At 45.7% G+C, this 13,963-nt stretch overlaps 1 protein-coding gene across 1 annotated transcript in view; it reads left to right on the top strand.

Moving 5' to 3' along the window:
- LOC148140610 (cytochrome P450 2K1-like) overlaps window positions 1–10,324 on the top strand; it is a 36,672-nt gene extending 26,348 nt beyond the window's left edge. The window contains exons 7-9 of the mRNA XM_087979468.1: window positions 3,150–3,337; window positions 3,664–3,805; window positions 9,621–10,324. Coding sequence (XP_087835594.1) covers window positions 3,150–3,337; window positions 3,664–3,805; window positions 9,621–9,799 — 509 coding nt within the window. The 3' untranslated portion in view covers window positions 9,800–10,324. The remainder of the gene's footprint in view (window positions 1–3,149; window positions 3,338–3,663; window positions 3,806–9,620) is intronic.
- The last annotated feature ends 3,639 nt before the right edge of the window (window positions 10,325–13,963 follow it).

Consider the following 13,963-nt stretch of genomic DNA (forward strand, 5'->3'; position numbering starts at 1 on the left):
TCTAACTTTGTGTTTGTCAGTTGTTGTTGGTGTCCAAACTGTTACTTGATCATATGGATAGGACTATCGAGGTCAGTAGTGAACTAGGCCCATGGTCAGTGTGAAATTGGTCAATTTAATCAGTAACACCTCAACTGGTTGGTCTCAGGAAGAGCTGATGGTGAGTGAGTCAGCAAGTGGAGTCTTTCTGAAATTGAGTTGAACCCAAGGTAACTCTCCCAGGCATGACGTGCACTGCAGATTCAGAGATTATACCCAGTGTGACACTCATAACAACGTGATATCAATGTCAAAACTGCCATAAAGCTCATGCTATGGATGTCTCGCCTAAGCCTCTCCCCAAATTCCGGAATCTTCTGTGTGAAAGCCTAATATACTACTCTGTTTATTCTGTTCGCTCATAAACTCTCCAAAGGTAAACAAAACTCTCCAGGAAGTCTTTCTCTTTCTCTCATACTGTACTTTAAGAAAGCTCACCACAGTGACAGAAATACTTACGAGTTAATCATTAAACCCCTTCAGACACAAGGAAAATCCAAATGCCACTGGTTCAAAATTCAAAAATCCAAATAGACTGTATCACACACCTTACTTCACGCACAGATGATTGGAGTTAAGAGTCATGGAGCTCTACAGCACAATAAAAGGTCGTTTGGGTCTGTGCTGGTTAGAATCAGCAACTAAAGTATTCTAATCTCAATTTCCAGAGCCATGTTTACCTGATGTTATGAGCTGCTGCTTTAAGAAGGATTTGTCCTTTTGAAAACAAGTGTTGCAAACTAGAAGCCCAGCGGTCTGCTCTGAGCCCAGCGAGCTTTGTTTTTTTTTAAAGTTGGAACAATAGAAGCAGCCGGAAGGGGTGGTGTCAAGCTCCCACAGAACCAGGATTTTAGTTTAACTTTCAGTCGTGTTGGGGTTTGGAAGCTGCTACTCATCTCTCCCTGTTAAAGCAAAACGCTCGAGTTCTCTCTCAGAGTTATCACTGGATGGACTGGACTAGAGAATTGCGCATGAGACAATCTGTTTCACTGAATTTGCCTTTGCCAAGTGTGTGTTTATGGGATGTTACTATCTTGGAACAGCTAATCAGTAGTAGTTAGCATATGTATTATCTCATTAAGCAATTCAATAGAGTCACAGTTCAATTAATTTTTAGAATTTCTTATTTGTCTGTATTTGAACAGGGTTTTAAGAATAAAGTGTGTTTGCTTTCAAGCCTGGTAGTTTGACCAGTTAAATTGTATCCGGAACACACTTGCCTTTAAAAATAAGAAAATGTTGGGGGTTTAGGCGATCTTCTTGATATATTTTGAGCGGGTTTGGTGTGGTCTGTAACACTGGGGATAGCATGTGCACTTCTTAAATATTCTGAGGGTTTCTACAGAAATATCAGGAACCCGACAAGAACTTGCTGAGCTTCTTTCAGCCAGATTCACATGGACTGATGGCGAGAAGGGTTTGCGGAGATAAGAATGGCCAATGATACCAATAAACATGTTTCAGAAGCAAGGGCAAGGCAACCTTTCAGAAAATGTCAAAACGATTTCCTTCATCTCGACCTCAATGTAACTGGTTGTAGACAAGCGTGCTGCACGAGAGAACAAAGCAGTGGCAGGCCTCCTGGACATCACCAAGGTCTCTCATTGTAATTCAGAGCAGAACGATCTCTCTCACATTCAACTTGGCAAGGTATTTCCTGCAATACAATGCATCCTGTTGGTACAGTACCTTAAGGCATTGGTTGATTTAGGTCACTTTACACAGGCAGTCCCTTGGAATGGCTTGTTGTCAATCCAGTTCAATAGCTCAGCAATAAGTCTCATGTGTAACCTGATGACTTGGCCACACATGGGTTAGGGGTCAGAGAGTTTAGTTCCTTAGCCGATCTCTTTGATACTTGAACTTCACCTCCATGTGTTCCCGATGAACTCTCGCGAATTGTTCTGGGAACAACAAATGCTGGGGATCACAGCGGGTCAGACAGCATCCATGGAGAGGGAGGAAGCTAATGTTTTGAGTCGAGAGCTGCTCAGCCCAGCTCTGACAAAGAGTCATCTGGACTTGAAAAGTCAGCTTCCTCTTTCTCCACGGCTGCTGTCTGACCCGCTGTGATTCCCAGCGTTTGTTGTTTTCAGTCCAGACTCCAGCCTCTGCAGGAATTTGCTCCTCTCTTGGATTGTTTGTTTGCTTCCTGAACACACTGTCTCCTCGTTACTTGGTCACAGTCCAGGGGCCTGAAACCTTTGACCCCTTCTGGGCTGCTTTTGAGGAAACCCCGAAAGCGTTTCCACCCGGGGTCCTCCTGTCTTGGGTGAGTTCTGAGCCGAGCAGGTATTTTCATAGACATTTAGGCTCAGTAAATATCCACTTGCAATGGAATCCTTCTCAATGGTAATAAATATCTGTCACTCCAAAATTGGCATGGAATTATTTTAGAAGTGTTGTCCAGTTGTCTTCACAAGTAAATGGATGAGTGCAACTCTGACAGCACTCGAGAAGCTTCACACCACCCAGGGACAAAGCAGCCCGCTTGATTGGCACCACATCCACAAGCATCAACTACATCCACCACCGGCACTCAGTAGCAGTACTGTGTACCATCGATAAGATGCACTGCAGCAATTCACCAAAAATCTGTAATCAGCCTTCCAAGTCCATCTAGAAGGACAGGGGCAGCAGATACATGGCAACACCAACACTTGCAAGTTCCCCTCCAAGCCACTCGCCATCCTGACTGGGAAATATATCCCCGTTCCTTCAGCGTCACTGGGTCAAAATCCTGGAACTCCATCTCTAGCAGCATTGCAGGTCTCACTCCAACAGGTGGACTGCAGCGGTTCAAGAAGGCAGCTCACCATCACCTTCTCGAGGGGCAACTAGGGACGGGCAATAATTGCTGGCCGAGCCAGCAACGTGCCCGTCCCATGAGTGAAAAATAAAATGATAACATTGACCTTGAAGGTGAGCACACAGTGACCCAAATACAACCACTCGCTTGTTGTATGTATTTGGCTTTTGTGTTTATTGAAGTTGATGAATATCCAATGGGGAACATAAGACACATTGATCGCGCCTAATTTCTGTCACTGATGAATTTCTATCCCGTTGTTTGACGGCAGTTTCCCCAATCCAAGCTTTCTCTATTTCAGGGAAAGTTCAGGAAGAAATCGATCAGGTGATAGGAGCCGGACGTGTCCCTGTAACCGAAGACCGAAAGCGAATGCCTTACACTGAGGCTGTGATTCACGAAATCCAGAGATTTGCCAACATCGTCCCCATGAACCTTCCTCATTCAACAACCGAGGACACACACGTGAAAGGACATTTCATTCCAAAGGTAGTTCTGAACGATATAAACCAGGCTCGGGTTTCACAATCTGTGTCTGCGAGAAATTGGAAGGACCTTCAAACTAAAATAAAAAGTGACTGAGAAAGAAAACAAAAAAAAATTAAATGGGACTGATTTGGAAATTAGTGAATCGGGGGGTGGCAATTTTCATAGTGGGGGAATCCCAATGATATTTAAAATAAGTATGGGCCCTGCCTTGACCACTGGAAACTAACAGGATCAGGTACAACACTGGGTTCACACACCCCACTTCATTCACTCTCCATTGAAGTCAGGCTCAGAAACGCATTCCGAATTATTGTTCTTGTTTGCAGGGAACGTACGTGATTATTGTCCTGACCTCGGTGCTGCGTGACAAAACTCAATGGAAAACTCCAAAGGAGTTTAACCCAGCTCACTTCCTGGATGCTGATGGGAATTTTGTGAAGAGAAACGCCTTCATGCCTTTCTCTGCAGGTAACTGGACGAGAGGGACATGTATTCCTGTTGTTAAATATTTCCATTTCTGAAGTGAGATGAGGAACTGTTGAGAACAACCTTTATTTTGAACAGGCAGGAACTCCACAATATCACAATTAGACATGCTTTAGCATTTAGCGCGGGTGTAAACTGTACAGGGTGAACGTGGTCTTGTATCTTGCTGCTACTATTGCTGGTCCCATCTGGGACATTCCAGTTCCTGTTGGGACCATGAGAGATATCTTGGATTGATTCACTACCACCGATCCTTCTGATTGGTATCCATCTGCGTTACTGACATCCAATGGGGAAGGAGACTGACACAACGTCTTGAGCAGAAGGTAGCCTTAGTTTCGATGTACAGTAACTAGGTTTATTACATCTTACTGAATGACTAGTTGCATCATATCTGAGATACGACGATTTCCTCTTGTGAGATATCGGGTCCAATCTAAGAATACAGCAACTGCAGGGGGGTCAACGTGACTGAATGTACAAACGCTGACACTTTATAACTCATTGGGAGGAGCGCATTCCATGATGTCAATTAACCCTTTCAGGTCTGAACTGCTTTATACACCAGGACACAAGACGCAGTAGATGCAAAGAGGCTGTTTGACAGCATAGGAGAGTCCTGGACCAGAGGGCAGAATCTGGAATAACGGGGAGCCCATTTAGCAAAGAGATGATGAGGAATTTTGTTGCTGGTAAGAGGGTGGTGAGTCTCTGGAGTTTTTCATAGCAGAGGGTGGCAGAGGTTGGGTCATTAAGTCTATTCAAGGCTGAGATAGATTTTTATTCAGTGAGGGAATTAAAGCTGGTGGTGAAAAGGCAGCAGAGTGGGTTATCAGACCAGCCGTCAGAGCAGACTCAATGGGCTGAATGGCCTATGTTTGTACTCTCATGATGTCATGGTCTATCCATTGGAGAAAACATTAAAAAAATGTTCTGCAGAGTGTTGCCTTAGAAGCACTTTCAGTCAAATAACAGGACAATAATTAATCACATCTTCATCCAAAAACTGGTCTGGGGCCAACACCACAACAGTTAGCACGTGGCTCCTTCCTGGATCAGTTATGGCTGGTTGAAGACTGTGTTTCTGGAGGCAGGTGCTCTTTCAATTCACAAACTTCGATGGGTTTTAGAGAAAAACAGAGTGGACAAGGGCAGCTGCCTTTGTGGTTCTCTCCCTCTCTCCCGCTCTCTCTCTCTCCCTCTCTCTCTCTCTCCCTCTCTCTCCCTCGCTCTCCCTCTCTCCCTCTCCCTCTCTCTCTCTCACTCTCTCTCCGTCTCTCTCTCTCTCTCCCTCTCTCTCTCTCTCTCTCCCTCTCTCCCTCTCTCACCCTCTCTCTCTCCCTCCATTTCTCTCCCTCTCCCTCCCTCTCCCTCTCTCCCTCCCTCTCCCTCTCTCCCTCCCTCTCCCTCTCTCCCTCCCTCTCTCCCTCTCCCTCTCTCTCCCTCTCTCTCTCCCTCTCTCTCCCCCTCTCTATCTCCCTCCCTCCCTCTCTCTCCCCCTCTCTCCCTCTCTCTCCCTCTCTCTCTCTCTCTCTCCCCCTCTCTATCTCCCTCCCTCCCTCTCTCTCCCCCTCTCTCTCTCTCCCTCTCTCTCTCTCCCTCTCTCTCTCTCCCTCTCTCTCCCCCCCTCTCTCTCTCTCTCTCTCTCCCTGTCTCTCTCCCTCTGACCATCTGTGTTGAAAACCCATGGATTTTACTGAGCACTGTATGTTGTACATATATTTGACCCATATGCGGAAACTGGGTTATGAGGCCTCTCTCTGAAAGTGCGGTGAGCCCAATGACTCCAATCGAGCAGGTTGTGTCCTGTGTAATTTTCTTGCTGTCGTAGCCAATGCCCTTTGTTCTTGACCAGCCTTTGAGGTTATGAATTCCTGCTTCAGATCGCACATCTTCAAAAAGATACCAATGAGGCATCACCGACAAACGAACTTTCTCAGGGGTTATCATCCCTGTGACTAGGTCAGGCAGCTTCTAAGGTGTATATCTGTGTGACAGAGGAGACCATGACCGGGCTCCACGTCTTTGACCACCATAGAACCATTCATGTAAGGCTGGCATTGGTCGCCAGGGGCACTACTGTATGGCTAAGGTGCACGTTGGTAGCTGATGATGGTGGTGCCCACCACCCCCTCCAGTGCATAGCTGGCTGTACCCCTGAATTACAGAAACCCTCAAACGAAGCATTTGAAGGAAGGGAGGAGCACGTAGAGCTTTGGAGGTTGGAAGTGGGACAGACAGAGAGCCCCCGAGGTGCAGTGACAGAGGGCATTGTGGTCTGAACAAACTCACTCTTGACATCGCGGGAACCAAGAGCCCCCCCACAGGGAGCTCCCTCCTCCCTAATGCAGTCCTGTCATGTGCTTCCACAGCTACTAGGAACAAACTGGGCACTGCACCGGGACATAGGAGGCCATTCAAGTGGGGAGAGCAAAGGAGAAAGATGGTAGAGATACAGATGGCATCCTTGGAGAGCAGGATCGAGAGTCATGCATTGTTTGTTACCAGCCCAGTGCCATGGTAAAGGACATCTCAAATCAGTTTGAGAGGATATTGGAGTGGGAGAGGGAGGATCCAATAGCTGTGGTCCATGTTAGCACCAGTAACATAGGCAAGAAGTCCTGTTTGGATATATCAGGAATTTGGAACACAGTTAAAGAAAAGAGACCTCGAGGGTTATAATTTCTGGATTATGCCCCGAGCCCAAATTGAGATGGATGTTAAAAACATTCGGGAAGAAAACGCAAGGTGAAAGGAGTGGTATGGGGTAAAAGGGGTTCCATCTTGTGGGGCACTGGCATCAGTATTGGGACAGGAAGGAACTGCACTGTTGGGACAGACTCCACCTGAACCAGGATAAGACCAGGATCCCAGTGGAAAGGCTAAATAGAGTGGTCACAAGAATGTTCAACTAGCTAAAGGTGGAGAAGGGCTCATCAGAGGTTATTAAAGTTTCCTGAACAAGTATAGGACAGAGGGTATGGAAAGGGGTTGGGAATCGAACTTCAGGCACAGCAGGTAAGTGGACAACTGTCAGAAGGGGGATGGTCCACCCAGGACTGAAGGTGTTGCAGTTAAATGTGTGCAGTTACAAAACAAGGTAAATGAGCCAGTGGCACAGATTGAACTTGGTGGGTTTTTTTTTAGATTACTTACAGTGTAGAAACAGGCCCTTCGGCCCAACAAGTCCACACTGACCCTCCGAACAGCAACCCAGCCAAACCCATTTCCCTACATTTACCTCTTCAGCTAACACTACAGGCAATTTGGCATGGCCAATTCACCTAACCTGCACATCTTTGGATTGTGGGAGGAAACCAAACACAGACATGGGGAGAATGTGCAAACTCCACATAGATAGTTACCTAAGGCAGGAATTGAACCTGGGTCTCTGGCGCTGTGAGGCGGCAGTGCTAACCACTGTGCCACCATATGATGTTGCCAGTGCCACAGAGATGTAACTGTGAGGGGATCAGGTCTGGGAGCTACATCTCCAAGGAGACATGTTCTATTGAATGGACAGACAGATTGGCAGAGGGGTAAAAACGAGGTCAGGCTCTCTGCCTTTATTCCTGATGAAGGGCTTTTGCCCGAAACATCGATTTTGCTGCTCCTTGGATGCTGCCTGAACTGCTGTGCTCTTCCAGCAACACTAATCCAGATTGGTGGAGGGGGTTGGGTTGCCTTCTCATTAAGAAATTAAGTGACAACGAAGCACAGAATCTGTGTGGGTAGAATCAAGGAACGGCAAAGGCTAAAAGACGCTGATGGGTGTTATGTACAAGCCTCTGAGCAAGAGTCAGGATGTGAGGAAGAAAATAAATCAGGAGACCGAAACGGCAAGTCAGAAAGATACATTGCAATGATCATCAGGGTCTTAAAGATGCTGGGAAAATCAGTTCACTTGAAGCCTTGGCTGAAGTTGGATGCATAAAGCAGTTGCTCCCCAGAAAGGAGGTACTAATTTTAAGAAAAAGGTTTCCTCAGTTTATAAGGAGTTTAGTTTAAAAGTTATGCATTCTCTTTAACTCAATTTGCCAAAGCTATCTCATGTCCCCTTTTTGCCCTCCCGATTTCCCTCTAAAGTATACTCCTACTGCCTTTATATTCTGCTGGGGATTCACTCGATCCCAACTGGCTGTACCTGATAATATGCCTCTTTCTTTGCCTTGAGCAAAGCCTCAATTTCTCTGGTCATCCAGCATTCTGTACACCTACCAGCCTTGCCCTTCATCTAACGGGAACATACTGTCTCTGAACTCTCGTTCTTAAAGGCCTCCCACTATCCAACTATCCCTTTACCTGTGAATAACCTGTGAAAGTTCCTGTCTAATACCGTCAAACTCAGCCTTACTCCAGTTCAGAACTCTAACTTTTTGATCAGTTCTATCCTTTTCCATAACTGTTTTAACACTAATAGAAATTCCAATCACACAGGCCAAAGTGCTCCCACGCCTCAGTCACTTTCCCTGTCTTCTTTCCTAACGGAATAATACCATGAGCTGGGATCATAATAGTTTGTGTGGGAGAGCAGAGTGTAGGTAGAGGATCAGCAAGGATCTTACTAAATGGGGAAAGGGGTTTGAGTGACCGAATGGACTCCACCGGTTTATGAACGAACCCTGTGTGTGTGAGTGTGTGTGTGTGTGTCTGTGTGTGTGAGTGTCTGTGTGTGTGTGTATCTGTGTCTGTGTGTGTGTATGTGTGTCTGTGTTTGTGTGTGTGTGTGTGTCTGTGTGTGTGTGTCTGTGTGTGTGTGTCTGTGTGTGTGTGTGTCTATGTGTGTGTGTGTGTGTGTGTCTGTGTGAGTGTGTGTGTGTGTGTGTGTGTCTGTGTGTGTGTGTGTGTGTCTGTGTTTGTGTGTGTGTGTGTGTCTGTGTGTGTGTGTCTGTGTGTGTGTGTCTGTGTGTGTGTGTGTCTATGTGTGTGTGTGTGTCTATGTGTGTGTGTGTGTGTGTCTGTGTGAGTGTGTGTGTGTGTGTGTGTCTGTGTGTGTGTGTGAGTGTTTGTGTGTGTGAGTGTCTCTGTGTGTGAGTGTCTGTGTGTATGTCCGCCTGTGTGTGTCTGTGTGTCTGTGTGTGTGTGTGTGTGTGTGTGTGTCTGTGTGTGTGTGAGTGTGTCTGTGTGGGTGTGTGTCTGTGTGTATGTGTGTGTGTGTGTGTGAGAGAGTGTGTCTGTGTGGGTGTTTGTGAGTGTGTGTGTCTGTCTGCCTGTGTGAGTGTTTGTGTGTGTGTCTGTGTGTGTTTGTGGGTGAATGTGTGTGTGTGTCTGTCTGTGTGTGTGTGTGCCTGTGTGTGTCTGTCTGCTTGTGTGAGTGTTTGTGTGTGTGTCTGTGTGTCTGTGTGTGTGTGTGTTTTTGTGTGTGTGTGTCTGTGTGTGTTTGTGAGTGTCTGTGTGTCTGTGTGTGTGTCTGTGTGTGTGTCTGTGTGTGTGAGTTTGTGTGTGTGTGTGTCTATGTGTGTTTGTGAGTGTGTGTGTGTCTGTGTGTGTGTCTGCCTGTGTGTGTGTCTGTGCGTGTGTCTGTGTGTGTGTGTCTGTGTGTGTGTGTGTCTGTGTGTGTGTGTGTGTGTGTCTGTGTGTGTGTGTCTGTGTGTGTTTGTGTGTATGTCTGTGTGTATGTCTGTGTGTATGTGTCTGTGTGTCTGTGTGTGTCTGTGTGTGTGTGTCTGTGTGTGTGTGTCTGTCTGTGTGTCTGTGTGTGTGTCTGTGTGTGTGTCTGTCTGTCTGTGTGTCTGTGTGTGTGTCTGTCTGTGTGTGTGTGTGGGTGAGGTACTGACCGTCCCCTGTTCTTTTTCAGGTCGGAGGGTGTGTGCTGGTGAGGCACTGGCTAAAGTGGAGCTTTTCCTGTTCTTCACCACCCTGCTGCAGAAGTTCCACTTCCAGGCCCCACCAGGGGTGACCGACCTGGACACTAGCCCGAGATTCGGCTTAGTGTCCAACCCGAAACCCCACCGGGTTTGTGCTGTGTCTCGCTGATGGGACCCAGCGACAGGCCCAGTCGGTCTTTCACTGCTGGGTTTATAAAGGTGGGACTCGATTATCCTATCTCTACGCTGGCTGTGACACAATCGTTTACTGTTTGCACAAATCGTACTTCCATCAGCTTGTCTCCGAAACACTCTCCCGTGAATGATAACAATTCCAAGGAACATTTTCTCCAGTTATAGAAAGAAGCTGGAATCCCATCGAGCGGCGTGAGTCCACTGACCACTTAACCAATCCAACTCGTTCATTTTGAGAAAACTTTACACACGGAGCATTGACTTAATCGGGTTATCGAAATGCTTTCAAATGGATACATTGCAACTACCGAATGGTTAAGCCTTGTTCTCGAACAATAACCAGCATGTTTCACTGATTCTGAATTAGGGAGACCACCTTACGTTAGTCAGACTCCTACCCAATCACATACAAATCGTCAGGGAGCTGAAAACTCTGTCAGACTAATCTAAATATGTAATAAAGTTAATCATGGATGTGATGATTAAATATCTAATACATGTGTTCGATATCCAATTAGTGCAATGTCATTATTGGAAAATGGAACTCAAAGTTGGTGGCGTGACAGTACAGTCAGACAGCTCCTGGATATATAATCATCACCGTTTGGTGCTGCCTCATTGCTGACTACGTTATTGATCAAATAGTGAATCGCATCATGTTGCAGCTGAGCAGCACATTGGGAAGGCTGCTTTTGGAATACTGCGTTCAGTTCTGATCCTCCTGCTGTTAGGAAGGATGTTGTGGAATGGTTCAGAAAAAATTAACAAGGCTGTTGCCACGGTTGGAGAGTTTGAGCAACAGACGCTGAATAGGCTGGAGCTGTTTTCTTCCGAGTGTCAGAGGCTGAGGGGGTGACCTTATGGAGGTTATAAAATCACGAGAGGCATGGATAAGGTGAGGAGGCAATGTCTCTTCCCAGGATAGGGGAGTCCAAAACAAGAGAGCATAGGTGAAAGGTGAGAGGGGAAAGACTCGAGGGATCTAAAGACAATAGACAATAGACAATAGGTGCAGGAGTAGGCCATTCAGCCCTTCGAGCCTGCACCGCCATTCAATATAATCATGGCTGATCATTCCTAATCAGTATCCTGTTCCTGCCTTATCTCCATAACCCTTGATTCCACTAACTTTGAGAGCTCTATCCAACTCTTTCTTAAATGAATCCAGAGAGTGGGCCTCCACTGCCCTCTGGGGCAGAGCATCCCACACAGCCACCACTCTCTGGGTGAAGAAGTTTCTCCTGAGCTCTGTCCTAAATGGTCTACCCCGTATTTTTAAGCTGTGTCCTCTGGTTCGGCATTCACCCATCAGTGGAAATATGTTTCCTACTGCCAGAGTGTCCAATCCTTTCATAATCTTATACGTCTCAATCAGATCCCCTCTCAATCTTCGAAACTCAAGGGTATACAAGCCCAGTCGCTTCAGTCTTGCCATTCCAGGAATTGATCTCGTGAACCTACACTGCACTCCCTCAATAGCCAGAATGTCTTTTCTCAAATTTGGAGACCAGAACTGCACACAGTACTCCAGGTGTGGTCTCACCAGGGGGCCCTGTACAGCTGCAGAAGCACCTCTTTGCTTCTATACTCAATCCCTCTTGTTATGATGGCCAGCATGCTATTAGCCTTCTTCACTACCTGCTGTACCTGCATGCTTGCCTTCATTGACTGGTGTACAAGAACACCCAGATCTCTCTGTACTGCCCCTTTACCTAAATTGATTCCATTGAGGTAGTAGTCTGCCTTCCTGTTCTTGCTACCTAAGTGGATAACCATACATTTATCCACATTAAACTGCATCTGCCATGCATCTGCCCACTCACCTAACTTGTCCAGGTCACCCTGTAATCTCTGACATCCTCATCACTTTTCACCCTGCCACCCAGCTTTGTATCATCAGCAAATTTGCTAATGTTATTGCTGATACCATCTTCTATATCATTAACATATATTGTAAAAAGCTGCAGTCCCAGCACTGATCCCTGCGGTACCCCACTGGTCACTGCCTGCCATTCCAAAATGGAGCCGTTTATCACTACTCTTTGTTTCCTATTAGCCAACCAATTTTCAATCCAATCTAGTACTTTGCCCCCAATACAATGCACCCTAATTTTACTCACTAACCTCCTGTGTGGGACTTTATCAAAAGCTTTCTGAAAGTCCAGGTACACTACATCTACTGGATTTCCCTCGTCCAACTTCATAGTTACATCCTCAAAAACTTCCAGAAGATTAGTCAAGCATGATTTCCCCTTCTTAAATCCATGCTGACTCTGTCCTATCCTGTTACTACTATCCAGATGTGCAGTAATTTCATCCTTTATAATAGACTCCAGCATCTTTCCCACCACTGAGGTCAGACTAACTGGTCTATAATTTCCTGCTTTCTTTCGCCCACCTTTCTTAAAAAGTGGTATAACATGAGCACCCTCCAATCCTCAGGAACCGACCCCGAATTTATCGAACTCTGGAAAATAATCACCAACGCATCCACGATTTCCCGAGCCACCTCCTTCAGTACCCTGGGATGTAGACCATCAGGCCCCGGAGATTTATCAATCTTCAGACCCAAAAGTCTCTCCAACACCAAATCCTGGCAACTTTTTCACGCAGAGGGTGGTGTGTGTATGGAATGAGCTGCCAGAGGAAGTGGTGGAGGTTGGTACAACTGCAACATTTAAAAGGCATCTGGGATGGGTATGAATAAGAGGGGTTTGGTCGGGTATGGGCAAGTACTGGCAAATGAGACTAGATTAATTTCAGATATCTCTGGTCGGCATGGACGAGTTAGACTAAAGGGTCTGTTTCAATGCTGTATAACTTGGAGCAGAGATCCAAGTCCAGATCTGCACAGAGATATGTGCAGATTCAACACAGAACATTGTCATAGAATTGACTAAAGGAAATAAAGCAGTAGCACTAAACCTGGGCCTCAGGTGCAGAATCACTCTGTACCAGGATGACAGCACATTTCTGCACAGTTTTAGTTATAATCTAAACCTGGCCTTGAGGAAAATCACCTCAGACTTTCACATTTGCTCATTGAGTGGAGGAATTGTATGAACCTTATTTAATTTAGTTAAATTTTAGAAAACTGGAAGTATAAAGATAGATCCAAAATATCTCAAACTGACAGCAATGTTTTCAGAAAATGATGCCAGCAGATTTAATTAATTTTTATTTCAGACTTGTTTGTTTCCATTTAATTTTAAGACTGCTGTGTCTCATTGGTCATTGTGGTGTGCCAGCCATAGCTTTATTCCATATCAATTTCCTCTCCCTCACTGACAATTGAAGTTTCAGTTCAACGTTAGGTTGTGATAAATCATGTAACAAAATTAACGTCCTATTGTTAATGCCTGTGTCTTTGGATTCGGCTATTATTTGTACATTAGATGTTTTTTGTTACCATGTGAGTAGACAAGACCCTTTAAGGCAGCTTTGACATTTCACAGCCTATAGCATTGTCAATGAGCAATGACTGGTCAGGACTGCTTACAGAACCTAATCTGGGATTTAAATTAAGGGACTAGAACCAGGTAATGATAATGGATTTCAGAGTTGGAAACTGTGTACATTTTTCATTTGAAATATTGAATACTGAATAAATGAATTTCCAGTTGATAATTGTATGAGCCCTGAATCACAAAATCAGAATGAATTGGCAGGATCACTTGGTTTTATTCCTTTACACATTGTCAGTGACCTGCCTCATTGCCTCATGGGTAATTTGAAACATGGCCGCATTGACTCGTTGCGAACTAAAGAATGGAAAGATCCCTTACTGGCCAGTGGAAGGAATTCTGCTTGTGATTGAGGAATAGAGGTATGTATAGTAGATGGGACTTCCAAAAGGTGGGAGGTGTTCATAGCTGACTGTGAATGGGTAGATGAACAAATAAAAGGGCCGTGTGAAACAGTGTAAGGCGACTAAGGCTGAGGAATATACAAACAGGGTTAAAGCAACAACGCTGTGAAATTCAGAACTTAGATTCTACTCGGAATCCCCAGCCTATGTCTGGCATACAGACCCTATTTGAGGATGGGGATGACACTGATAGGGATGAGGATGGGGATTTTATTCCTGGATACCTACTGAGCCCCGAACATCTGATAGATCCCACCTCCCCTCCCCCCC

The sequence above is a fragment of the Chiloscyllium plagiosum genome, unplaced genomic scaffold (assembly GCF_037043375.1).
Source record: "Chiloscyllium plagiosum isolate Xiang-an unplaced genomic scaffold, Cpla_swu_hap1 HiC_scaffold_35, whole genome shotgun sequence".
In the NCBI taxonomy this organism is placed as follows: domain Eukaryota; kingdom Metazoa; phylum Chordata; class Chondrichthyes; order Orectolobiformes; family Hemiscylliidae; genus Chiloscyllium; species Chiloscyllium plagiosum.